General features: G+C 41.4%; 5 protein-coding genes and 1 non-coding gene across 8 annotated transcripts; 4 read left to right on the top strand and 2 right to left on the bottom strand.

Annotated features, from left to right (window-relative positions):
• Positions 1-971: 971 nt before the first annotated feature.
• sdha (succinate dehydrogenase complex, subunit A, flavoprotein (Fp)) lies at positions 972-6,920 on the bottom strand. The gene is made up of 15 exons (XM_053882041.1): positions 6,778-6,920; positions 6,112-6,195; positions 5,877-6,038; positions 5,632-5,775; positions 4,452-4,616; positions 4,209-4,357; positions 4,004-4,128; positions 3,420-3,588; positions 3,161-3,356; positions 2,900-3,071; positions 2,635-2,753; positions 2,438-2,549; positions 2,211-2,341; positions 1,920-2,033; positions 972-1,849 (listed from the first exon to the last, which is right to left on the bottom strand). The coding sequence occupies exons 1-15, from the start codon at positions 6,838-6,840 to the stop codon at positions 1,763-1,765; spliced, it is 1,992 nt and encodes a 663-aa protein (XP_053738016.1). The 5' UTR covers positions 6,841-6,920; the 3' UTR covers positions 972-1,762.
• Positions 6,921-7,013: 93 nt separating this feature from the next.
• Positions 7,014-10,079, top strand: ccdc127a (coiled-coil domain containing 127a). Of its 2 annotated transcripts, none has more exons than XM_053882062.1 (4): positions 7,014-7,179; positions 7,511-7,652; positions 8,518-8,762; positions 8,845-10,079. In XM_053882062.1, the coding sequence occupies exons 2-4, from the start codon at positions 7,520-7,522 to the stop codon at positions 9,277-9,279; spliced, it is 813 nt and encodes a 270-aa protein (XP_053738037.1). In that variant the 5' UTR covers positions 7,014-7,179; positions 7,511-7,519; the 3' UTR covers positions 9,280-10,079. The 2 variants fall into 2 exon arrangements, with proteins under 2 accessions (XP_053738037.1, XP_053738036.1); XM_053882061.1 differs by having other exon boundaries at positions 8,839-10,078.
• Positions 9,824-11,398, bottom strand: mrpl32 (mitochondrial ribosomal protein L32). The gene is made up of 3 exons (XM_053882072.1): positions 11,293-11,398; positions 10,971-11,134; positions 9,824-10,896 (listed from the first exon to the last, which is right to left on the bottom strand). The coding sequence occupies exons 1-3, from the start codon at positions 11,387-11,389 to the stop codon at positions 10,645-10,647; spliced, it is 513 nt and encodes a 170-aa protein (XP_053738047.1). The 5' UTR covers positions 11,390-11,398; the 3' UTR covers positions 9,824-10,644.
• Positions 11,399-11,904: 506 nt separating this feature from the next.
• LOC128768849 (proteasome subunit alpha type-2) lies at positions 11,905-15,400 on the top strand. The gene is made up of 8 exons (XM_053882064.1): positions 11,905-11,996; positions 12,476-12,552; positions 12,898-13,030; positions 14,082-14,204; positions 14,286-14,367; positions 14,488-14,561; positions 14,638-14,695; positions 14,764-15,400. Exons 1-8 carry the CDS (start codon positions 11,956-11,958, stop codon positions 14,878-14,880), a joined length of 705 nt encoding a protein of 234 aa, XP_053738039.1. The 5' UTR covers positions 11,905-11,955; the 3' UTR covers positions 14,881-15,400.
• A 119-nt stretch (positions 15,401-15,519) lies between these two features.
• Positions 15,520-26,583, top strand: LOC128768832 (ATPase family AAA domain-containing protein 2-like). 2 transcript variants are annotated; one of them, XM_053882034.1, is made up of 30 exons: positions 15,520-16,056; positions 16,597-16,739; positions 16,840-16,892; positions 16,976-17,153; positions 17,270-17,351; positions 17,459-17,540; positions 17,967-18,164; positions 18,272-18,386; positions 18,686-18,700; positions 18,941-19,042; positions 19,158-19,266; positions 19,385-19,500; positions 19,817-19,991; positions 20,100-20,188; positions 20,826-20,985; positions 21,144-21,234; positions 21,614-21,791; positions 21,860-21,996; positions 22,141-22,258; positions 22,498-22,684; positions 23,073-23,258; positions 23,339-23,474; positions 23,626-23,822; positions 23,937-24,096; positions 24,220-24,342; positions 24,449-24,622; positions 24,698-25,243; positions 25,491-25,624; positions 25,700-25,828; positions 26,397-26,583. In XM_053882034.1, exons 1-30 carry the CDS (start codon positions 15,886-15,888, stop codon positions 26,427-26,429), a joined length of 4,317 nt encoding a protein of 1,438 aa, XP_053738009.1. In that variant the 5' UTR covers positions 15,520-15,885; the 3' UTR covers positions 26,430-26,583. The 2 variants fall into 2 exon arrangements, with proteins under 2 accessions (XP_053738009.1, XP_053738011.1); XM_053882036.1 differs by lacking the exon at positions 18,686-18,700 and having other exon boundaries at positions 15,521-16,056.
• LOC128768932 (small nucleolar RNA SNORA5) lies at positions 22,790-22,924 on the top strand. Its single transcript, XR_008416322.1, has one exon. It is a non-coding gene; the product is annotated as a small nucleolar RNA SNORA5 (small nucleolar RNA).
• Positions 26,584-26,896: the final 313 nt, after the last annotated feature.

Below are 26,896 nucleotides of genomic sequence, written 5' to 3'. Positions count from 1 at the left end.
TTGTATTTTTGTTGTGTACGTATTTATTTTGTGAATGTTTATCTCAATGAGTTATTTTTATTTCATTATTTTATTTGAGTTCCGGTGACGTCCGGTAGCCCGCTCAACTTGCCCTCATAGTTGAGCGTATGCTGCTGTAGGGTATGCTGCGTAGGGTGCTGTGGGCCGTGTCCGGACTTCATTTTTTTTTTTTTCCTATGTTATTTTCACAGTTGCTGAAGAATAAAAGAAAAATAATTTCAACAGACTGTCAGTTGTGACCTACATTACACATAGTTAGGCTACTGTCCTAACTACTGTTTAAAAACTAAAGCTAGCTCAAGTATTGTCAAGTTGCATAAGTAATAATATTTTTTATTTGCCTTCAGACAAATATATTCCAACATATGCAAATGCTGCAAGTTTATATACTGTACATGTTTTCCATTTTCCTGTCGGGGGACGCAACAGCAAGTCAGTTTCCGCTCCACCACCTCAGCCTATCATCTCCATCACCGTGGTTCTATATTCATATCCCCCTTTCTCACATCTATTAACCTAAATTGTTCTCTTCCTCTTCCATTTCTAACAATCTTCATCCAACATTGTTCCCAGTCTCTCCTCACCTGAGTCTAACTTTGTCTCCAAACCTCTCTGCATGAGCTGTCCTTATTTCCGATCTTGTCCATCTGAGTCACTGCCAGTGAAAACCTGGTCATCTTCATCTCTGGCTTCTTGTCTTTGTGTCAGAATCTGCTTGGCACCACCTTACAGTCAAGTATGTCTCTCAGATTCAACCTTCAGCACATGTAATCGACCTGTGAACTCCTCCCTCCACTGCCTGTGCTCCTCCGTTTGCCATTTTAGTTTTTTCCTGTCACTATTCTCTCCCTCGGGGAATGTTCCATAGCTCTGTCTCTTTCTCCACCTGCCGGCATCCTGTGTGCAGGGTATGAGCAGTGACTACGCTGATGAAACAGAAACAATGACTCGTTCTCATGCATAGTCCACACTTTAATGAGTGTATGAAATGAGTACAAATGAAAACTGAATAAACCTTAGAAAAGGTCGGAATAATTTAACACAGTGATGAAAACATACACAATTTACCTGCATGATTAAAGCAACCCCAGGCAGCCTTGCGAAAGCAGATTTGATATCTGTCCAAATTCAAGAATAGTTGGATTATTTTTGTTCAGACTTGAGGAGAATGAACATCTACGTTATTCTGTAGCATGAAAGTCTCATATCACATCACTACACAGATACAATATTTACTAGCTTTAGCAGAGATTGAAGAATATTCTGAGAGCTGGAATAAGAACTTTTGGACACACACATTTAAGTATATGCCAGTCAAGGCTTTAGTGAATGAGAAAACATTTGACATTATAGTTGTATGTATGTGAATATGCAACAAAATATCCCTTTGTGTCTTCATTAAATCACATGTGCTAACCATATGTATTTCAGGCCAAGACAAAGATGCTTAAATAAGCCACATAAAGCAACATATATCTTCACCATTCCCTCTTTAATTTAGCGGTATTCACCCACTAACAGAGGGCGCCCCATTTTTACATACAAAACCAGCTCATAAGAACCATTTTAAAATCAATCTGCTCAAACAGATTAAACAAGAAAACAAGAGATTTCAGTTCAAGAGGAAACATGTTTAGTTTTCATGATTCTACAGTTGATACAAATGTGCAATGGAGTCGACTTATCCCATGATGACATTCTGTTACAGGAGGGGATGTTCATAAATAGCATGAGGAGGGTCTTAGTATGAGCGGATGGCAGGTGGGACGTGGGCGCAGTCTTGTTCATCCAGAGAGCTGTCGATAACAGGACGGTACTCCAAGGTCACCTGTGGAGGGAGGCACACAGTCAGTAATTCTGGTGCCTGCTTGCAGTTATTAAATACCCCGGAGACATACTTTTCCGGTTTTGGAATCAACATAGGACATGGTGTGTTTCCTCCAGTGTTGATCGAAAGGCTTCTTCTCCTGACCCTGAATAGGCTTCGAGTAATCGTACTCATCCAAACGGTCCTGCAGCCAGGACAGAAGGGCTGTCACTTTCAGTTTCAATAAAGTTATGCAAAATGATCTAATCGGACATAACAATCGAGACTTATATTAAAAGTCTGTGCAAGAAAAGTCCAAGCAGGGAGCTGGGAATTCAAATGTGAATCTGACTTTTCCAACCAATGAATGTAAGTGTGGAACCTTAAAATCTTCTCTGGCATGAGCTCCCCTGCTTTCCTTCCTCTGCTCAGCTGCGTTGATGGTCTGGACGGCATTCAGCATCAGATTCTGCAGCTCCAACGTTTCCACCAGGTCGGTGTTCCACACGATACCTGTGAAGGAAGAAGCGGTTGGATTATATTTATCTTCCAATATAGTTGTCGACCGATGCAAGTAAGAAGCGGAGAAACACAAAATCAAAGTTTCACCTCTGTCGAAGGTCTTGATGTCATTCATAGTCTGGTAAATGGCGTCCATCTTCTCACATCCTTCTTTCAGGACAGAACCAGTACGGAACACTGCAGCGTGATTCTGCATGGCCTGGAGGTGGAGAAATTGATCTCACATGAATAACGCAGGAGCAGAAATGTCCGAGCCAGATGAGAGCTGTATGTGTGAGCCAAACCTTCTGCATGTTCAGTCTGATTTCAGAGGTTCGCAGGCTTCCGTCGGCAAACCTCACTTTATCCAGGTTGGCAACCGACTCCTCTCCTGCACTGGGTGCCAGAGGGGACAGTTTCTCCCCTGAGCAGGAAAACAAAGACGTTTTCATGACATGAACCATCAGTATACACTAAAGAGACAACAATGGTGGAAGTCATGCTCTGCTTTGCCAAGTCAATTCTACAGTCAAACTAAAAATCCTGCAAAGGTTTGGCCTTAGTTATTACCAGGTTTGTGGTTCTCAGCGATGGTCAGGGCGCAGGCTCTGCCAAACACCACCAAGTCCAAAAGCGAGTTTGCCCCCAGCCTGTTAGCACCATGAACACTGGCGCACGCCGCCTCGCCGCAGGCATACAGCCCTGGAACCACCTTGTCTTCTCCTTGTGTGTGAGTGATCACCTGCAGTGGGGGAATTGAGAAAGTGTTGATCAAAGTCTGCAGGATGTTTCGTCCTAGCAGACATATAAGTGCTGGCGAGTACTGCTGACCTGCCCCTTGAAGTTGGTGGGGATCCCGCCCATGTTGTAATGGACCGTGGGGAGCACTGGGATGGGCTCTTTGGTGACGTCAACGCCAGCAAAGATCATAGCCGTTTCTGAAATGCCAGGCAGTCTGGTGGCAAGTTGCTGAGGGGGAAGGTGGTGCAGCTGCAGGTACACATGGTCTTTATCTGGACCAACACCCCTGACAAAGCAAAAAAACACTTCATTTTACAGTTCCAACATCCATATCTGATCAACTACATACCTGCCCTCCCTGATTTCAATGGTCATGGATCGAGACACCACATCTCTAGAGGCCAGGTCTTTTGCATTTGGAGCATAACGCTCCATGAAGCGCTCACCCTCACTGTTGATCAGGATGCCTCCCTCACCACGGCAACCCTCTGTGATCAAACAGCCAGCACCGTAGATTCCTGAAACAGTGGTTTGGAGGCCAGTTAAGTGAATGAAGTGAATAAACGCCTGTTTAGCTGAGCGCCTTGGACCACTATATATAGAAAGCCACTTGGATATTTGAGGTGTGAACATGACTGACCCCTGAGGGTTACAGCTCTGAAACTCAACACAGCTCTTCCAGCTTAAATATACACTGGGAACAACAACAAAAACAAATATGCATAAGTAACTAATGTGAGCTCCATGTAAACAAGTGACCATATACAACCCGACAAGCAAATTTTAGCACCGTTTAACAATCCGGTGTCTCTCTTCAGCCAAACCCAGAGACACAAACCAGAGAGAGCACATCACATTTGTGTTATTGCTCCCACATTGGCCTCATGTGACTCACACTCCAGTTTAAGGTCTTAATGTTCTCCATTTTCTCACCAGTTGGATGGAACTGGACAAACTCCAAATCCTGGCAGGGCAGGCCCGCTCTGGTCACCATGGCATTGCCATCTCCTGTACTAGTGTGAGCTGAGGTGCAGCTGAAGTAAGTGCGTCCATAACCCCTGAAAGAGAATTAAGTACACAGTTAAAATACAGCGATTAATATACTAGTTACTTTTACGCCGTTGTGTTCTGCTTTTACCCGGTTGCAATGACAGTGTTTTGGGCTCGGAAGCGATGAATAGAACCGTCCTCCATGCAAAGAGCGATCACTCCTTTACACTCTCCGTTTTCCATCAGGAGATCCAGGGCAAAGTACTCCACAAAATAGCTGGTGTCATAACGCAGCGACTGCACACGGTAGACAGGAGGTCTGGTCAGGCTTAACAGTCAGTCGTACCACATTTTCAATGATTTACATGAGAATTCATCCATTAGCATTTACCCGTCCGTAAAGGGTGTGCAGCAGGGAATGTCCGGTCCTGTCCGCCACACAACAGCAGCGATGGGCTTGGCCTCCTTTACCGTATTTGAGACTCTGGCCCCCGAAGGCTCTCTGGTAAATCTTGCCGTCCTCAGTGCGGCTGAATGGCATACCGAAGTTCTCGAGCTAAGTGTACGACAAAGATGAAAAAACAAATTTAATCAGACTGTCAACAGAGTCCACTGACAAAATAATGACATGTTACACGATTGAGTATCAGGGCTGCAACTAATGATTATTTTAGTTGTTTTCTAATCTACTCATGATTTTTTCGATAAGTCGACGAATCCTTACCTTTGTTTGGACCCATTTTGAATTTCTGTTTCCCTAACCTAAATTTCCTTAAATCATCTCACTGTGATACTCAGACACCATACATTATTAAACAAGTATATTAAAATAATGACCCATAATCCAGGAACAAGTATTAAGCCTGTGAAGCATGAAGCATATAGCAGTTGACAGAGAGCTCCAGTTCTTTAAAACTGAGGTCTTCATTGGTCCTTGACAAGAATTTAAAATCATCACTATACACATGTATCCTGTGTAAAATATCGGATCAACATCCACATTAAAAGGTGTTATATGAATAATAATCTAAAACGATGTGTTCAGTGTAGCTCCCTAGTTCAGTTCTGGTTGTTATTCGGAGAAACACTGACGCATCACTGTTTTAAAAAAAAAAAAAAAAAAAAACATCCTTGTTTGCTCATCCTTGAGAAAAGTAATCTTCGCGAACAAAACGAAGCTGCACTTTTGAACACCACGACCCGTCACCGCTCGAACTCCTCTGTGACTGAGGCGGTCAGTCGGATGTGGTGACACGAGCCTGGTGCGTGCAGCGACGACAGCCAGTTGCAGTCTGACCTCAGTCAGGAACCAATTAAAGGAACAGAAATTAACATATGTTAATGGTTCCAGAGAATGTGATATTTTCTCACTGCCTCTGAATAACAACTAGTTCTCGATTCCCATCCTGCCGCCCGTGTGTGTTTACACCAACAGCAACACGACGCAGAACGATAGCAAAATCGATAACGTCAACGTCAACTAATTGTTGCAGCCCTGTTGATTATTAATGGTTAATTTCTGTTTTTTAAGTGTGAAAATAATCTGTTTTTTTTAAATGATTACAAATTACCTCCACCACAGCTGCAGGTGCCTGCTCAGTCATGTAGTGGATGGCATCCTGATCCCCGAGCCAATCAGATCCTTTAACTGTGTCATAGAAATGCCACCTCCAGTCATCCTCCTCCATGTTGCCAAGAGCTGCGTTGATACCCCCCTATAAAGAATGGATATTTTAAAAGGGACAAATGGTTAAACAACTGTTTAAACAAAAAAAGAGCATTCTTGGATATTAAAAACACGATTTTGTATTGGTACCTGAGCAGCAACGGTGTGAGATCTGGTAGGGAACAGCTTGGTGACACATGCTGTGTTAAAGCCTGCCTCAGACAGTCCAAATGCTGCCCTTAGTCCTGCTCCTCCTGCTCCCACCACGACAGCATCAAACTCGTGATCAACCACTGGGTACTGGGTTGAAATCTGAAAGGAAAAAAAACAATTTAAATGGGTTTAAATTGGAGACGTGTGCATTTCCATACAGTGATCGACTTACATCATTAGACACTTTGGCATTGTTCTTCTTGCCATAGATGGAAAAGTGGAAATCTCTTGAGCCTTGAAGTGCTGCGGCTGGTGCCTGACAAGAAATGTTTTTATGTTATCATCATTAACAACAAAGGTGACCGATTTGTATCAACAACACCGGAATTCATTTCAGTGGAATGACTGATTCTACAGCGTAGAAAAAAAAAAAAAAAGTTGAAATTCTGAAATGACAAAACAAACAGTGCTTACATTTACATTTCACTGATGATGACTTTTTTTACGCCACTCAGAAGCGCTAAACAGATTCATTGCTTTCTGTGTGACGTCCTACTAACAGCTAACATAGCGGGGCTACTGTTTTGCAACAAGGGCAACCACGGTTAACATGTAATGAACGGAAGAACCGATTTACAATATTGCCCACTGAGCTTATGTGACTTAAATGCAACCTAAAGGGGGAAGAAATCTGCTTAAATGGATATTCAACGGGCCACTCTACAGTAGTAACGGAGTCACATTGAAACACCCTAAGCTACATAACACCGGTTACGCAAGGCAGAAGTTGCTTGTTACGACAGATAAAAAAAAGCAGAGCTTGTATTTGTAAGCTTTAAAATGACTTTGGACAAATAGTGAATAGTTGTTAAATCGAAAATACATGACTGATACTTACTGATTTTGGACTTGTCAGCGCTCTTCTGGAGAGAAGCCGGGAGGCAGCTCGCACACTCGCCATGTTGTCGGATGAAGGATCCGCAGATCCGGAGGAGCAGCTTGCTTTCAGTTGCGTTGGACTCAACCATCTACCGTTTTTAGGGGGGTTCTTAATGGTAACCTTTTCTCTTTTGTGCAATGTGCGTCATAGAATATTAAGGTCAACAAACAATTAATTTTGTCTGGATTTCATAATATATGGTAAACTACTGTTGTGTAAACCTTGCAGGAAGCATTCATTTTAATTTGTTCTAACTGAGAAACACCCCCTTCATATGAAGGCGCAGCACTTCTCGACATACTTGTATAAGGTGCCTCTTTCAGGAACAAATGCATAAGTGACCTCGCCGTTGTGTTGAAGGTGAGATGCTGTATAGCTATGAATTCACACCAACTCACTTAAATAAGCGACACGTTATGTTCTGTGGAATTATGTCCATTTTTTGATAACGCCGAAGGTCAAAATGTTAGCTTAGCATGTTAGCCCCGTGTTGAGGTAAACAAACTTGCAGCCTGTCACATTGGTGAATAGACATAAAACCATTGTTAAATCTCTTAAATGAAATTTGCCATTCATATGTCCATATTTCGCATGCCATCTATTCAAGTGTCTTCTCACTGTTAAACCTGTTTAGGAGGTTTTGATTTTGGATTCACTGCCTCCAGTTCAGAACCATCATTATGTGCTGCAGGTCTCCCCCATGAACGACTTGAATGATCCTCCCAGGTGGAACATTGAACCACCAGACCACAGAGGAAGAGGGCCGGCAGCTGGCGATGGAAACCAATGGAACTACGCCCTGCTGGTCCCTATATTGGGATTGGCTGCCTTTCGTAAGTTATACAAGGAGGTGTGTGTGTGTTCATATGAACATGTGGGTGAGAGTCAGTAATACAGCGAACATGCAAGTCACCCAGATGTCCATGTAGTTCCTGCTACATAAGTGACTGTATTGCACGACTTGACATTGCGCTTAAGCTTCACACTTCCATTTTAACTTTCCAAACAGTTCATGTGTATCAGTATTAGTCATTCTATCATTTCTTTAAAACCTGTACAAAGCTTGATAAAGTTGCATTTTCATTTTGTAAACTGTTTTTCTTGAAGAAGCCCTGTTGCCATCGCATGGTTACCATTATGCTTTTAACCTAAATGAAGCTGTCAACTTTAGGAGCTAATGTTTTGTTGACATATGATCTCATGTCCCAGGCCAACACCAACAGGCCTCAACGGTCTATAGTTATGGCATTCCCTGTTTTGCATTTGCCACACTCCCAACTCAGATTTGATACTAAAATATGTTGTAGCCATAATACAAACCTGATAATTGCTACATACACACCCAGTTATTTCAAATTTGGTTAAGTATTCATAACTATATTTATACGTGCCTATTTTGTAATCCCAAAAATCTTCAGGAATTCACTGTGTCCTCTCTTAACACAATAACCTCCCTTAGCCCCTTGTGGCGCTTAATTTCAATTACTCTTTTTGAATAAATGAAATTAAAGTATTTATTCAGTCTGTATGTAGACTTTTCTTCACTACAAAACAAGTTTGAACTTTAATCTTATCGGCTTCATGAACGTTGTGGTGCTTAATTTTTTATATTTTATTTTCTACACTGAATATGTATGTGAATAATGATTTGAGAGTCAGTTAAAATATGACTTCACCTCTGTGTCTTTCTCTCTTGAGGTTGGATATGGGACAGAGATTCACAAAAAGAGCTCGAGAAGGCCAAATCCCAGTATGAGAAAGAGGTGACGACGATGAAAAGTGAGCTGGAAGTTCGCTACAGGGAGACTCTAACGGAGCAACGCAGGTCTCTGGTTCAGCTGGAGGTGCAGCTGGAAAAGGAGAAACAGAGGGTCGAAGGCTTTAGGAACGCCATGTTGACACAGAATCAACGTTTCATGCAAGAAAGGAAACTGTTGCAGGAGGTAAAGTCTTGTCTTTCACTCAGAGGATTTGTGCTGTAGTTCTTATGCACTGCTGACAACTGTATCATTCGACAAGGAACAGAGAGTCGTTGCAGAAGAAAAGCAGAGGGTGGTGAAGTCTGGAGCTGCAGGGGCTGTGCTGCATGACGCCTTGAAGCAAGAGGATACCTGGGCCCAGCAAGCACGCGCCACCCTGAAGGAGCTGGAAGCTCAACTTGTCGAGCGACAGAGTGTCTTTTGTTCCCCCATCCAGTCGCGACACCAGCGGGAGGAACTGGAGAGGAACATGCTTCTGAAGGTGGTCAGACAACCCATCGGCAGGGAAATGGATCTAGAATCTGATCTCAAAGACATTTTTAGGAGGGATAAGCACTGTGCAGACTATATGAACATGGATAAGAGAAAGAATGGAAGTCTGATGTGGGTCTATCTCAAGTACTGGCAGCTGCAGGTCACAGTCCAGAAGCACAAGAGAGCAGAGGAAGCCCTCCTCACTGGGAAGAGTCATTCTAAATGATCAGAACTGGCTTCAGTCTTTTTTAAAATATCTTAATTGGTTGAGGAATATTCAGGAATCCTGAGGTACTGTATCTTAAATTCCTGCATGAATGTCAGTGTTGGATGTTTCCTGGGATGTTAATGCTGTAATGGTCTGCTTTCCCTGTAAACTGAAAACAACAGCAAATGTATGTAATGTCACTGAGCCCAGAAAGCATGTCCTCTTTTGTCCATCCTTCATCTACAGTTATTCACTAGCTCTCATCACGTTGGCTATAAATACTGCTGACAAACCAGAACATACAAGAATCAAGTCAATGCCAGTAAATACTACTGAAGTTACTGACTTCACATTTGCGTGGCACATTTGCTGCCAAAAACTTTTTTTAAATTGCCACATCAAATTCAGTCAATAAGCGGGAGCTGGACCTCCTCTAAACATGAAAGGCGGGCGAGTCTGCTGGGCCTTTTTAGATTGTTTAATTAAATATACAAGTTGATCCAATACACAATATTCCTAATCATCGCACAATCATATGTAGTTTGTCTTTATCCATAATGGACAGTGGCGACATGGGGCCTACTTCTTCGATAGCTTTGATGGAGCAAGTCAGTTGTAATTTCTTTTTTTGACATTTGGTTTATACTTTATACTAGAGGTTGCTGTGCTAATAAACAGGGTATGGGCACTATTGCAGGGGTCGGATGCTTTCATTCTGTGATGTCCTGTTCATTAGTTTCCTACTCATTAGTATGACCAGTACTTTTTAAAAAGGGATTTTTTAAAAAGTTGACTTAATTTCAAAATGTGTGCTGTATCATGTCTCTCTATATTGCATTTTGGTTGTCATTAAAAAAAAATCACATCTTTGCAATAGACATTTTTGCACCAACCATGTTCACAGCTACTTTACCCTATAGCTGTGGATAAACTTAAGATAGCATGGGCTTGTAAGAACAAAGTATCAAATAATGCTTAGGGTTAGCTGAAACAATCAGCACCACAATGAGAGTCAACAGATTTGTCTTCAGACACCTGATAGGTTGAACTATGAGTGCTTGACTGGTTGTAACAAAAACCTGTACCACCCCTGCCCTTTGAGGACAGAGTTGAGTACCCCTGCCCTAAGGCCAACTGTGCAATACTCAAGTATTAAAATCACTTGTTTTTATTATAATAGTACAGCAATGTTTTACAGATTTTTTTTTTAACTGACCACGTTTCAAATGTCCAGATATATTTAAATACATGGAGGATCCTGAACTTTAGATGGAGTACTTGTACCTGTAATAACTTCACTTTTACTGTCCCAACATCATCACTGACTGTTTTACGAAAACAAAGCTGGATCTTCGACAGGAACCAAAACTCTTTGAGTCTGCATCATCGGCTGAACCAAGATGGTCTTTTCCTGGGCAGCTCCACAATCCTCTTGTCTTTGTCTTGTTCATTTGGTGTCTCGCCATCATAGAAGACAACAGTCTCCACTGATGGGGCCCTGAGAGGACCTCCTTCCATTTCCTTGATCTTCGTCCGAATCTCAATCGTCTCCTTGCACACTTTTGCATAACAGAAGCCACACAAGACGTGTTTCTGCTTCAGGTGGCCACACTCTGGACATGGCTCAATGTTTGTCTGAGGGACAGAGAAGAAGCTGTTTGAATCAACCCATTTTACTCTGGTCGACGTAAATGTGCCTGGCGGATCACCTGAAGTTTTAGCAGTTTACTTTCAGCTCTCCTCCTGGTTCTGTTGACCTCTATGGTTCGTCTCTTCTTCGGCGCCGCCATCCACATGATGCTGTCAAGCAGTCCCTGAGGCTGCTCGTGAGTGGGAGGCAGGAGGCTGGGACCCGTAATAGCCAGGGCTGGAACTGCACACATGGTTTAGTGATTAAAAACGATTCAACAAAGTGGCATTCTAGTAGAGCGAAGACACGAGTTGACACGAGGTTCAAACGAAGACGTTAAGCAGTGAACAGGTGACAGTGCGCAGCAGACAAACTAGCATGCTAATGGAGTTGACACTCACCCAATTGCCTGTCAAGCCCAGCCGACTGGAAAAGTCTGCTCTCAATATGGAGCAAAGAGCGTCTAAGGGTTTGGACTATTGCAGCTAAATTCATCATCTCATCGGTGTACACGACTTCTTCCCTCTTTCACAAACCCACGGTCATGTGTGTCATTAAACGGCGACGAAACTTCTTCTGCGCTACAAGCTTGTCGACTATGAACCTTTTCTGTGTATTGTTGCCATCTAGCGGTCAACAGTGATGGTACACTCTAGATTATATTACTCTCTATAATCATAAGATTGAGGACCTGCAATATTGGATCTATGCGTTAATGTTCATTGAAACCCAATTTACGATATAATGCAACATCAATGCGTCAATAAACTCACATTCATGACTGTTTACACTATTGATGACTTTTCTATAGAGTGTTTTTAGCGGTAGATTAATCTGTTCAGATGGTTATACGAAAATATCTTCATATATTTAAGTATTTCTGTCGAATAATCCATTATCTTCCGCAATCACCTATCGGACACATTTGTTCTGCCTAAGATCAACATTTTTGTCAGCCACCACAATGACAACAGTTATTGCCATATGGGGGCAGTATTTTTGTCGAAGTTGTCTTTAACCCCTCGGACCTCACAGTGTGCGCGAAGAAGAAGACCTCGAACAAGATGGCGGAACGCGGCTACAGTTTCTCGCTTACCACATTTAGGTAAACTTTATCAATGTATCGATAAAATTAATGAATCAACATGCATGTAAAGTAGTAAACCATGGTCGATGGGCTTAGCCAAGTGTTTTAATATAGCCAGTCTTTAATGTTTTGTGAAGAACGGTTGTATTTGTTCTCATTGTTGCTGATGCACTGTCATCCTGGGGATGAATCGGCTAATATGAGCCGCTAGCATGCCGGCTAAACGATTCAGTGAATAATCCGTTTGCTATTTAAAAGTCGGCTTTTTTTTCCTTATAATTATGGTAAGTATACGGAGGGGAAAAACAACCGAGAGGTTTATGGATTTTTCGTGCGTTCCTATGATACAAAGCACTTGACGATTTTGCTTTCGGTTTCTCATACACGACAGTTCCTCACAAAGCGTCGCAGATACGTTAACGTTGGCACTCTTTTTTTTGGAAATATTCGTGTACTTTCCCAGTGTAATGGCAGTGTATTACCTCTTTCTATTGCAGTCCCTCTGGTAAACTGGTCCAGATTGAATATGCACTGGCTGCAGTAGCGGCAGGAGCCCCGTCAGTGGGCATCAAAGGTGAAGAGTCACGTCCAGTGTATTTTTAAATACTGTTATTTACTGTACTTTTTTTCAGCATTATTCTTAAATACCTGTTATTTATTAAGAAATGATTCATCTATCAATGTTTACTGTTCTGTTTTAATGACTTTTTTTGTTAACCATGTGGTTATTTAGGTGCATATTCAACAACCTTCAATTGAATTAAATACCACGATGAGTCCTTGATATGACCTCTTTTTTGATGTCATTTAGTTTTAGTCTTTTCTTGAACTTATCCCGATAATTGTGTTTTTGAAGTTTGATTGTGACCTGACAAATGGTTGGAGCAAAGTAAGTTAACGTTTGTGTGTTTCTCATCAGCTTCCAATGGAGTTGTCTTGGCAACAGAGAAGAAACAGAAGTCTATTCTGTATGATGAGCAGAGTGTTCATAAAGTGGAACCCATCACAAAACACATCGGCATGGTGTACAGTGGCATGGGCCCTGATTACAGGTGGGTTTTATCTGACTATTTAGCTTTTATGGTTGGACCACTTCACATTACACAATACAAGAAGCTTCACTCAACGCTGTCAAATGATGAAAAAAGTCTAAAAAAAATCAAGAAGAGTTTTGTCATTTTTTCATAACATTGTTTCTTTTGCACAACATGTTTTTATTGAGTTTTTTTTTTTTTTTTTACATTTTATCTAGTACACATAGACACCCAGGAAACAAAAACCTGTTGGCCAGAAAAAGGCAAATACTAACATGTATAAACGAAAAGAACAAAAAACAAAGAAACAAACAAAATAAAGTGGGTATTTGTGAAAAGGGTATACTTTCCGGTTTCCTTCATCAATGAAGAATTGTTTGTGTCCATTTTATTTTGAATTATTCACGCCCCATATATTTCAGAAAGGGGTTCCATATATCCTCAATTATTTTTGTCTTTCACCATCTGTGATTGTTTTTCTTTTCCCACATTAGTAAAAGCTCGATCAGTCTTTGCAACCACTGAGCCTTGCTTGTCCAGTCATACTCTTCCATGTCACTCCTATATATTTCTTGGCTTTTGAAAAAACATGGCTTCATAAAATGAATTTCACTTTTGAACTAGTTTTCTGGATAAATATAAACCCAACATACATTGTTTGGGTTCACATTGTATTTTGATTAATATAACTCTTTCTATATGTCTGTTTTAAAATTAAAGGAGTAACTTGTGCGGTCTCAAAGTGTCTTTCCTTCCTACAAAATATCCAATTCTGTCAGTTGTACAGAATGTTTCGGACGTCTGCCCCATCTGGTAAAGGGAATGTAGTTAATCCTGCTGTATTCATATGTAGTTATATAGGCCTTTGTGTTGATCTGGAATCAGGTTAATAATACCAGTCAAACGTGACTTATTTACTATCCAATATGTAGAAAAGCATTACACACTACATTTGTCTTTTAATAAAATCCCACCAGAATTGATTTCAGCTGGGTAGTCTTTATTAGGAGTTGGTTTATCTGCTGAGTTACTTGGATTAAAATGTTAATAGATCTCTTTCCCCTCGCAGGGTCTTAGTCCGACGAGCAAGGAAGCTGGCACAACAGTACTTCCTGGTGTATCAAGAACCTATCCCTACAGGCCAGCTTGTCCAGAGAGTGGCCTCGGTCATGCAGGAGTACACACAGTCTGGGTGTGTCCTGAAGAAAATAATACAGATGTTGCCATATTTGGTATAATATAAAGTATGCAATGTATTTGTTTCTGCTTTTAGGGGTGTGCGTCCTTTTGGGGTGTCATTGCTGATAGCTGGATGGGATGAAGACCAGCCCTACTTGTTCCAATCTGATCCTTCTGTATGTTATTTTGATTTACTAAGACCTCTGACATATTTGTTAAAATTCAAATCCAAACTTTTATATTTATATGCTGCTTTTGTTCAGTCTGATTTCTGACTGTCATACTTTTTGTTGTAGGGTGCATATTTTGCATGGAAAGCCACTGCCATGGGAAAGAACTATGTCAATGGAAAGACATTCCTCGAGAAAAGGTACAGTTCTGCAACGCTACTTCAAGGTTTGAACATTGATTCGTAAATGTATGTATTCTAAACATTTGTTTCTCAGGTATAACAATGATCTCGAATTGGAAGATGCCATTCACACAGCCATCCTGACATTGAAGGTATTTTCATGCAAAAGAAAATATGTAGTCTAATTCGGCTTTTCCTCATGACGGTCTTCGGCTTTCAGGAGAGCTTTGAAGGTCAGATGACGGAAGAAAACATCGAGGTGGGAATCTGCAATGAGGCCGGCTTTAAAAGACTGACCCCTGCAGAGGTGAAAGACTACCTGGCTGCCATTGCATGATGGGACTCACCATGTGATTTCACTCAGGCCACAGTAAACTTTATAAATTACAGCTCATTAGTCAACTTAATTCACATTTTTGTATTCATAAAGTTCTAAACTGGTGTGGTTGTTCATCACCTGCAACTGCATTATTCCAACGTGTGGTGTCCTTGTTCATGAGGTGACAGCTTGTCACAGCATATTTGGTATAGCAAATGATCATATAACTAATTGGATTTGTGCATATGGATTCGCTCTGTGTATTGTTTGCCTTTTCTATCCCAAGGGTTGGCTACTGTGCTGACAATAAATTGCTCTGGTTAAAAACTCCATGGTTCAGTCCCATTTTCCTGCTCTAATGCTAGTTGTTAAGTACGCAAGAGTCAGGCCTCTTCAACAACACTGGTGCCTGGTTGAGATCTTGCTGATATCACTATGGAATAGCTTTGCAATATATATATTTTTCAGATTGGAAGCAATTTTAGAGTTTGTATTTTCACCTCCTGCATCTTATCCAAAATAAATGATTATGAGATCACCATGGCTGTATTGCGTTATTACGTCTTTTATGTCGTTACTGCAGTATATAAGGTTGTTATTCATTTGAACGTCAGTTGCAGCCCTCAGTGTTTGTTGAGAGTGAGCGCGCGCCGGAACGTAAGCCTTTTTACGTCAAACTGAATCCCTCCGCCAGTGTTATTGAACGACTACACGCGTCTCACCATGGCTTTGTTTACAACTCTTTTCCTACTTGATGTATTCGTGCTTGATGTTTTTTGTGTAATCTAGACCAGACACAAAGTTGCGTTTTAATTTCTACCCGAGATCTATTTTTCCGAGCGGCAGCGAGCGAGCAACATCAGATCCGGCTGTGACGTTTGTGGCGCCAGAAATCAAGGGTTCAGAGAAGGCTGAGCTCCTCAGCTGTCGGTTAGTTTTGGTGCTTCTGTCGGCGACACGGCGAGTGATTTGATGCCTTCAGGAGGCACGGGTGCTCGCATATAAGGCCACTGTGGGGACAACATGGTGATACTACGCAGCAGTGGCGGTGTCGGAGCCGAACCAGTGGAGTTGGACACTAGCTCGGAGTTTCTGTCGCTGCTTCCCGCGTCGCAGAGAAAGTCCAGCCGGCTGACGCGCGCCTCCCGCTCCCTGGACTATGGCTTCAGCAGTCCGGAAAACGACACTATAAACGTGAGCTTAGACGAACAACTTGCTGAGCAAACACGCTCGTGAACACATTAGTCTAACTTGCCGTGGTAGTTTTGCTAGCCTGCTATGCTAACACTCCGCTAACGGATGAGTTAATCACTGACAGATAATCGCCCGTAGCATCCAAACATTTGGACAGAGATATTGGAAATTAATATGCAACAACCACTGTTTACTAGCTAGCACATACCTTTAATTGGAAACAAGTCAATCTTAGGTGCTTTTATAATTATTTGGGGTTAATATTTTAAGATTATTGACATCTAATAATAGTAAATAAAAGTAAATACAATGTAATTCCTTTCATACTACAAGTGCGTGTACGTCAACCTATTACAATGGCAAAATAGGTTTCTAGAGTCAGTATCTTAAGTGTGATTAAAACCCGTTCTTAAGCGTATTCTAATGTATTTTACTAGATGATTCATGAGCTGCATGCCCTCACTGATAGAACTATACTGCAGTCTCTTGTTTGTGACTTATGTATGTGATTTAAATGACCAAACATTATGTGACTGACAGGGCCACGCTGACATGAAGTCAAATGAGGGAAGTAGATCCAGAAGGACCAGAGGGCAGAGGGTTAAAATGGACGACTCCTTCGCAAACCTGGAATCAAACACCACACCTGTGACTGATGATACGACTGGAGGCTCCTGTATCAGGTGGTTACCACAGGGCTTATTAATTTTGCATGGATATGTATTCTTTTGATGTTTCTCCACCAGTTACAAATGATCTTGTCTTACCTTTTTTTCATTTCAGGAAATCCTCCCGACTGCAGAGGGATGGGAAGTCATCAAATAAGTTGGAAGCAGGTAAGTTGTCTAAGGGCTGCATAGTGACGACATTTATATGTGTTGGTGTTTTTGGCTTTTACTGAGTGTTTGGATTGACAAAGATGTTCCAGATGAAGTTGAGGGATCTTCAACTCCAAAAAGGAGCCACTTTAACCTTCAGAGTCGGGTCGATGAAGACGATGACGATGAGGACCGCTCGGTGCGTCGCAGTTCCAGAATTACGAGATACAAACTGGATTCCAGAAATCAGTCTGTGCTGTATGATCGACTCATTACAAAGTGAGTCTTTGTTTCTGAAATAGATGATCGGATTCACAGTTTCCTGTTTTGTGGTACTCTTTGAGATGATGAGCATGTAATTAAAATAAAAAAATAACTTTTTTGCTGCCGTTTAGCACTGCTGAGGCAGTCCTTCAAAAAATGGATGACATGGAAAAGATGCGGCGCAGGCTGAGGAACAGAGACACCAATCAAGAGGTGAACGAAATGATCAGCTGAATTTGGACATCGCTGTGTTCAGACCAATTAGGTTGTATCTTGAATTGCATTTCTCAATTGTGTTTTGGTCCCCCTTTTTTAAATAGATGGGTGTGTACACAAGAGGACCATTAAAAAGATCGCTGAGGTCCAATGTGGAAAGAAAAGTCGAAGAAAAGGGGGAGCAAGGTAAAATCTTTACATCACACTGTCAATATTTTTACTTTTATTTTCTTCAGGTAAAAGGAAGTCTTAATTGATCCTGCAACATCAATACACATATTTTGCTTAACAAGCTGTTGTTTTTGGTGGTGCACTGTCTTTAATAAAAAACTATTTACATTAGAGACACGTGGTCCTCATATTATCGTCATCAATTCTATATGAAGTGCCTCACAATGAAAACGGATGTCTGAACTGAAGGATGTTCTTGTTTTTGCAAGAAAAATGAGAACTATATAAAAAAGGAAAACAAACAGCAGCATACTTTTTTGACATCCTAGCTTCAGCTGACTAAATCAAACCCATCTCTTTGACTCCTGTCAACTTGCTTTTTATTGTGAATTTGTTTGTCTTGAACTGTCTAAAAATGTCACTTTTGTGTTCCAACTCCAGTGGCAGATGAGGAAGATAATGAAGATGAGGAAGAAGAGGAAGAAGGGGAAGATGATGAGGAAGAGGAGGAGGAAGAAGAGGAGGAAGAAGAGGATGAAGATGGCGAGGACGAGGACGAGGACGAGGAAGAAGAAAACCAAAGGCGTTACCACTTCAGACAGAGGAAGACAGTTGTTCGCTACCAGGCTCCGCAGGAAGGTATTGAAACATATCAATACATTTCCATGAGTTAAACATCAGCAAGAGTGCCAGGAAATGGTTTCTGCAAAAATACTTAAATATGTATTTTCATTGTTTGGTTTCAGAACCCAGAGAGACTAGAAAGCGTGGCATATACTTCAAACACTCACACTCATCCCCCGCCAGGTTCAGATTCAGTTCCAGGGCCCCCAGGAGCCCGTACAGTTTAAGAACCAGCAGGTTGGCACAGCACAACACACACACACACACACACACACACACACACACACACACACACACACACACACACACACACACACACACACACACACACACACACACACACACACACACACACACACACACACACACACACACACACAGTGTGCTGACATTGTCCTGCACACAAAGTTAAAGTGATCTAAATGGTTAACTGTTTTGTTTCAACAACAATTTGTCTTGTTCTTTCAAGAATGACTAACAATACTGCATGAATATTCTATCCTCATTCCTTTTTTCTTCCAATCTGCCACATTCAGGAGTAGTTCAAATAGGTAAGCGCTCTGCTTCCTTATCCTCTTGTGTCATGTTCACATCTCTGCTCTTTTTCACTTCAAACTTAACTAATGCCACAAAATAATGAGGCGTTGAAAGAGATCATGAAATATAAAACAAATTGAGAGTCACGGTGTATGATTCATGGTGTATTATTTATTCTCTAGGCCTGTATTATTAGTAGAAATCATAAAGATGAAATTTAGGGGTTCACATTTGTGTCCTGTTGGCCCACACAGGAGGCGACACGCCATTCACAGTAGCGACTCCACATCATCATCTTCAGATGACGAGCAGTTCCAGAGGAGGAGAAGTAAGAGTCACAGTCGATCGGTGAACAGGTGAGAGCATTCATCTGTACAGTAGCAGAGCTTCATGTGCAGTCGAGACCATGAAGAGGATGAAGAGGAGGTAGCCTGACATAACTGATCTGATGTGGCTTCATTTATGCTTCAGGTGTCTTCCTATGAATCTACTAAAAGAGGACCTGCTGGGAATCCACAAGGACAGAATGAAAATAGGAGCGAGTCTTGCTGACGTGGATCCAATGCAGATAGACAAGACTGTAAGTCCCCGATTCCTGTAACAATTTCTTTAAAGAACATGCAGACTAGCTGTTGCACCACATATTTAAAGGGTGTAATGAGTTAATTGAATCTGTTAATAAAGTTTTGTGATTTCAGGTGCGATTTGACAGCATTGGAGGCCTGAGTAGACACATTTCAGCATTGAAGGAAATGGTGGTCTTTCCTCTTCTTTACCCAGAAGTCTTCGAGAGGTTCAAGATGCAACCACCAAGGTGAAATGAAAACTTGGTCTCATACTACTAAGAACTACTGAGTTTTTTTCTCTCGTGAATTTGTTTATATGCTACAAGAACTTTTGTAGATTTAAAAGTTAACAGTGTTTCAGCCTCATAATGGCCATTTGGGTGATGAGGACCTTAGGACTTTTTGTCTGTATTTTTGTATAATTTGTTTTACACTTTTATCAAAAGAAAAGGTTCAAACTTAACATGTAAACATAATGCGGAAAAAAACGGTGACAAAATAAGTCGTTGACTAAGACTATGATCTTGCACACTAAATGTTTTTGTGGCTTTATTCTACCTTCAGGGGTTGTTTATTCTATGGACCTCCGGGAACAGGGAAGACCCTGGTCGCCAGAGCGCTGGCCAATGAGTGCAGTTCTGATGAGAAGAAGGTCTCTTTCTTCATGAGGAAAGGAGCTGACTGCCTCAGCAAATGGGTGGGAGAATCTGAGAGGCAGCTCCGCCTGTTGTTTGATCAGGTAGTCTGTTGTACCGAAACACATTTTTGAATTCATTTGAACTGCCATTTATTTTAGGCCATAAAGAAGTTTTTGGTCCAAATTACAAGTGTCCTGATGTGCTCCTAGGCGTACCAGATGCGTCCCTCCATCATCTTCTTCGATGAGATTGATGGTCTGGCTCCAGTGAGGTCCAGTCGGCAGGACCAGATCCATAGGTGGGCCCTGCTGAACTCTCTGCAGAGTTAAACAACATATTCATTGTCACTCAACGCTCCAGTCCGATTTATTTATTTATTTTCTTAATGTGCATTGGTAGTTGAACATCACTTCAGTTGAGTCTTTCCTAACGTCAGTGGTTCCATCCTTGTAGATATTTTTTTTGGCAGTGGAGCGAACAAATGCCTGAAACCAAAATGCATTTAATCTACTCATCTATTAGAAAGGGTGGGTTGACGCTCTGTGTATGTCGTCGTATAGATAACATTCCCATATAAATGTCTTAACAGACAATATAGCCGTATTAATTAACCCGCCTACTTTCATTTTTAAAGAATGCAACATTCAACACTGTTAAAACAGCATTGTATAGGATAGCTGTATTCATCTATCCATCAACTCTGCGTGTGAAAGATGGCTAAAATGCCCATTTCATTAGTGCTCTAATTCCTCCAACAATATCAAGCACAGGTAAGTATGACATAGAAAAACTGCTTTTGTTCTTGATCTGGTGGAAACCCCAATGTGTTACTCTATAAATGGTTGTGGGTATGAGAACTAAAAGATGCCATCCAGTTCCTTATTCAATTATTGTCTGTGCCTATTTAAAAACTGTTTTTATCCCTGCTTCTGTAGCTCTATCGTGTCCACTCTCTTGGCTCTCATGGATGGATTAGATAGCAGAGGAGAGGTTGTGGTGATTGGAGCTACAAACAGACTGGACTCCATTGATCCAGCTCTCAGGAGACCGGGACGATTTGACAGGGAGTTCCTCTTTGGTTTACCTGACCGAGAGGTGAGTTTAAAAATTCTGAAACCATTGTGTCGTTAAACATACTTTGTGTCTGGTGGTTTTACTCTTTTAAAACCTTTTAGTCACAGAAGGTTTTGTTTCAAAAATACATGATGCACACTAAGTTCAGTTTCATCAGTTCTGATAAATTTACGCTGCAGGCGAGGAAGGACATATTGAAGATTCACACTCGACTGTGGAGCCCACAGCCCTCCGATGGATTTCTGGAAGAGCTTGCAGACAAATGTGTCGGTATGGCTGATCCACTTTTCCTGTGTGTCTAATGCTCTTGCACATTGTAATCTGACTGTAGTATCTCAGTAGTTGTTGCGTTAAAGGTGAACAGTAGATGGCAGTACTGTAGCTCTGGATTAAAACAAAATCATAGCTGCAAATGTCAGTGTATTCCTTATTCCTTAGTCCGCCAAAGTTTTACAGCAAAAGATGGTTTCACACAGAGGCTATTCTCAAAAAGATGTTATTAAGGTCCGTATTGAATTATAAAATTTAGGCGACAATGACAGTTGGCCCATATGAAGGAAATCATGATAAAGTGAACTGAAACAGTTAAAATCAAGAGGCTCAATTCAGCCTCAAAATGTATTTAATCTGACTGTTGATGTTGGTTTAGGTTACTGCGGCGCAGACATTAAGGCGGTGTGTTCAGAGGCTGCCCTTTGTGCTCTTCGTCGTCGCTATCCTCAAATCTACTCCTCATCCCAGAAACTTGTGCTCGATGTCAATTCTATCGCCATCACACACAGAGACTTCATGTCAGCCATGTCAAAGATGGTTCCTGCAGCGCAAAGGTATGACAATCTTCCTTTCCCACGAACAAATAACTGGATTGTGTATTAAAAAAAAAGTTTCCCACCAGAGCTGTTGTTTCACCGGCCAAAGCTTTAATTCCTGCCATTCGTCCGTTGATGTATGCTGCCCTTCAAAACATCCTCCAGACCGTCAGCAGAGTATTCCCACATGCTGAGCTGGGTTTGAAGAGAAAGAGAGATCAAGGTACAGAAGGCTTGTTGTACTTCAATTTGTACTATACCCCTCCCAGAATTAAGGACACAAAGATCTGTTTCTCTGTGCTTACATCCTTGGTTACATCCATATCTTTTTTGTGTTTTCAATGGACCTCCCGACTGACATTTTTAGTTCATCCCCTTCCGTTGTCCGATGACGACCTGATTTTCAGTGAAGATGAGGTGGACTGCACTGCCCCCAATTCACCACTCAAAATGCAGACGGCTAAAGGAACACTGGACTTCAACAGGTTTGTGTGCCATTGAATACTGAAATTTGAGTTTATACTTCAATGGACCTCAGTCCTTCTAATGCGTCTGAATTGAAGAAGGCGAGGAATGAATTGACTGAAGTTAAAAATCGATCTGTTCGACTGCTATTTTAAGTATTTATTTCCCCATTGACCCAGATTCTTCAATATCAACAAGGCAAGCCCTTTTCAAGTCACCAAGAAAAGTTTTATCCCTCTTTGCATCTGTCTTTGGGTAGGAGTGTGACAAGTCAGCCAACATCTTACCGCCCCAGACTGCTGTTGGTGGGTCGACCTGGATCAGGGCAAAGCTCTCACTTGGCCCCCGCTGTGCTTCATGCTCTGGAAAAGTTCACAGTGTACACTCTTGACATAGCTGTGTTGTTTGGAGCCAGTGCGACTGCACCAGAGGAGACCTGTGCCCAGGTTAGTCAAATATCAATGTAGCAAACTAGCTGCAAATTTATTGATCCCATCCAATGAGTTGTTTATTGGATGGGTTTCATGTCGTTGTTATTCAACATGTTCTAAAGCAGCCTTGTCAAATTCAGTGTGTCCGTTCCAGTGGACCACACTGGCCAAAATGGCTGCCACATAAAGTGTAGCTCATGGGCCTCGCATCCTTCAATGATGGATATTGGGGATAGAAATGTGCTACTCACAAATGTGATTGTCACAGGAAAAAATATCAACAATTTAAGGATGCAGATAGCTGTGCATTCTGGCTTTACTGGCAGTAAAGAATCTAGTTTAAGTTCAAGTTTTCTGTATTTATTTATCATGATATTATTCTGTTAACATTTGTGCTCTGCAGATATTTGTCGAAGCAAAGCGGACCTCTCCGAGTATTCTGTACGTCCCACATATTGGACAGTGGTGGGAAACAGTTGGCCCAGCGATGAAAGCCACATTCCTCAGCTTACTAGGCTCCATCCCTGCCTTCGCTCCTATCCTGCTGCTTGCCACGTGTAACTTCCAGTATTCCCACCTCAGTCTAGAGGTATGCATTACACTATTAAAACTGAACTAATAAGACTTAAGGTCTTCATTCACTATTTTTGTATTTTTTTTCTTTCCCAGATTCAGGAACTGTTCAGAATTGAATACGGGGAGGTTTTCCAGGTTCCTGTTCCCACCAGCAGAGAGAGAAGAAACTTTTTTGAGGACTTGATTTTGAACCAGGCTGCCAGAGCTCCACCATCCAGGAAGAAAGCTGGTGAGAAATCAATGTTTATACACATTTTTTTTTCTTATTGATGAGTTATGGTTCTTGCCTAGGTATCTATGTTTTCAACATCTCTGAGGCTTATCTCCCATTGTATGTTGAAGTATTGCATGGTTGAAGTGTGAATTGTCTCCTAATGCAGTGCTCCACGCTCTGGAGGTGCTTCCTGTTGCTCCTCCTCCGGTGCCTCCGAAGCTGACTGAACAAGAGACCAAACGTTTAGAGGAACAAGAGGAAGACACCCTCCGAGAACTTCGCCTTTTCCTCCGTGACGTCACTAACCGTCTGTCCCAAGATAAGCGCTTCAAAGCCTTCACCAAGCCTGTGGATTTAGAAGAGGTACGAGATCATCCCAGACCTGTGATAATATCACAGAGCAGACAATGCGAAAAGGTCATGCTCAAAACACAAATGGCGAGATATACTGACGTCTAGACATGTTTCTTATTTAAGGTTCCAGATTACGCCGAGGTGATCATGAAGCCCATGGACCTGTCCACTGTCCTCTCTAAGATTGACCGGCATCAGTATATGACGGTCAAAGAGTTTCTTGAAGACGTGGATCTTATTTGGAAGAATGCTCTTGAATACAACCCGGACCGGGACCCCTCAGGTACCACAGTTCTTTTTTTGACATGTATGTTTTTTTGGTTTGCTGTTTGAGTGAGTGTACTGTAAATAAAAGAGATGATTCTTCTCAAAATGTAGAGATGCCTTTGTGTTTTTTCCCTTTCAGACCGTCAGATTCGCCACCGAGCATGTGCCCTTAAGGACACTGTCCACGCCATTATTAAAACAGAACTTGATGAAAACTTTGAGAAGATTTGCCAGGAGATGAAGGTTTCTCGCGGCCGGAGAGGTAAGTCTTGACTATCTATCCAGATGTCGAGCCAGTCAAAAACAATCTGCATCTAATTGATGCTTTATTGAAGCCTCTTGTTCTACCAACTTTTGTGTTCTTCTAGGCTGCGCGACTGCGCTTCAGGCACCGACCTTCTACAATGTACTACCGAAACAGCCCAAATCTCCAGCAGAGGTCAAGGTCGCTGCAGTGACCCCACAAAGGGACCCGACTACTTCCACAGCTGCACTCACTCCTAATACATCTGCTGCTAGTGTGACAACACCCAAGAGCTCAAGTGAGATTTTGATCTTTGGGTAATCTGAACGATAAAATCTACGCCAGAAATAAGAATAGATTCCTTTTTCCACAGCCCAGAAGAAGAGACGCCGTAAGGGACGCTGGTCTTCTGGCATTTATGCAAAGAAGAAGCACTCCTTGTCTCCTCATGTATCCAGGGATGAGGTTCTTGTAGATTCTGAAGAGGGAGATAAGGATGGTGAACAGGAGAATGACAAAACAGGGGAAATAGATAATGATGACGGGAAGGAAGGAGAAGGTCCAGAGCTGGTAGATGATGTAGAAGCAGGCTCAGCATTGACTGAGAAAGGCTCCAATTCCTCCAATTTATTAGCGTCCAATAATCCGGCGGATGCTCTGGAACTAAAAAAACACTCAGACCAACTGAAAGAGATTGGGGAGGACAAGACTGTCCACGATGAAGAGGATCCTGACAAGGATGTCCATGAAGGAGTGCCTGGTGAAACCTGCGGTCAAGAACCTTCAAAAGCTTGCTCTGAGAAAAGTCTCATTGATGATGAGCAAAAGTTCCCTGGAGAGCAGAGGAAAAGTGTTGAGGAGATGGAGGTGGAAGCGACAGCAGCAGACCAATGTGAAGCTGCTCACGACACCAGCACAGGTTTTTATTCTCAATCCATTAAAGAAGAACGTGTCTGCCTTTTTAATCCAAGGACTATTGCAGAGGTTTAGTTTTTCTTTAAATGTAGAGATGTTTTTAATAAATGAATAGTCAATATTGGTCTATCAGATATTTGGAGACTGTTTTGGAACACTCAGTGCAGTCTCCAGGCCATGAGCTCCCGCAAAAATGTACCGCTGAATTAAACTATGACACTTTTCTCAGGTTTTTTTCCCCCTCTTTTCAGAGCGAAATGTGAGGCGCATGACTCGTTCTTTGAAGAATGCCGTACAGCAGCAGCAGATGATCAACATGGACAGGGCTTTGCAGATATTGGACCAAGAAACTCCCCCTCTGGTTGTAGACAAAGAAAGATTAAAGGTTTGTGCTGCTCAGCAGAGTCTTGTTAGATGGAACTGCCCCCCCGAGAAATCATTCCATTGTTTTTAATTTTAGGGGCTCTTGGAGAAGGTGGTGATCAAAACAGATGGATACGAAGTCTTCAAACTAGAGAAACTCTATGCGCTGATCTGCCAGAGCATCTATAGACACAGAGGGGACTATGACAAAACAGCACTAATACAGGTTTGTATGTGTTTGAATAGTTCAGTGCTTGAAGTACTGTTCAACCTTTTTTTTTTATGTAAATAACATATTACATACTTTCTACTTGCCATTTTGTGATCTGACCCTAAGGGTGGGTTATTTGGGGTGAGCACACAAAGAAAAAGGTTCAAATTCATGAATGATTCTGTTGGCCTGCTCTGTCAGTTGTCCTATACCATTGGTCGGGACTTTCGGTGACAGATGACACCATATTTGGACCATTGGAATATTCCCTTTTCTCTCTTTTGCTCAATGCATATAAGCAAAATATAATTTAAAGTTCATATTCTGAAAATAAACATTTTTTCTGTTGTTGCTGTCCACACTAGAAAGCAATGTTGGCTAGTTTTGAGACCAACTGTACAACTATAGCCTTTTTATGCTAGCGAAATCCTTGTTTCAGTCCATCATAATTGTGTTCATTTTTAGAGATGTGCAAATTTATATTTATTCATGCCTTTACAATTTTCCTATGTTATTTAAAGTGAATCTTGGGTGACGCCGTCTCATGGTTTTTTTTTTCAATGATCTTTGTGTTTTTCTTCAGGAACTGGAACTAGAGGTCGATGACTTCTGTTGATTTTCTCTCAAGTTCTTCCTGATGCAGGATTCAAGGAGCTCTGCCTCAGCTCCGTAAATGTTTAAATGTATTGTTCAGTTTGTAGAATTTTCCAGGCACTTGTTATTAATTGTCATGAATTGAGTCTTTGTATTTTCCTATATTTAAATAAATCCTGTTACTTAATAATCAGGAGTCTGTGTGTGACTTTGGGGTCCAGCCTTAAAACCGCATGTCAGTATTGTTTCTCAATATGTACGTTATAAAATATAGTGTCGATTGACAGGTCTCTGAAAAACACGTTTGTGGAAACGCCTACTTCTGTTTGAGCTGTGGAAGATCAGGGAAATGGTGTGTAAAAAATGACCATATATATATATTTTTTAAATTTATATATATATATATATATATATATATATATATATATATATATATATATATATATATATATATATATATATATATATATATTTTTTTTTTTTTTTTTA

Source organism: Synchiropus splendidus, chromosome 12, assembly GCF_027744825.2.
Source record: "Synchiropus splendidus isolate RoL2022-P1 chromosome 12, RoL_Sspl_1.0, whole genome shotgun sequence".
NCBI lineage: Eukaryota > Metazoa > Chordata > Actinopteri > Syngnathiformes > Callionymidae > Synchiropus > Synchiropus splendidus.
The sequence above is the reverse complement of the archived record's forward strand: the minus strand, read 5'-3'. Positions and strand labels throughout refer to the sequence as shown.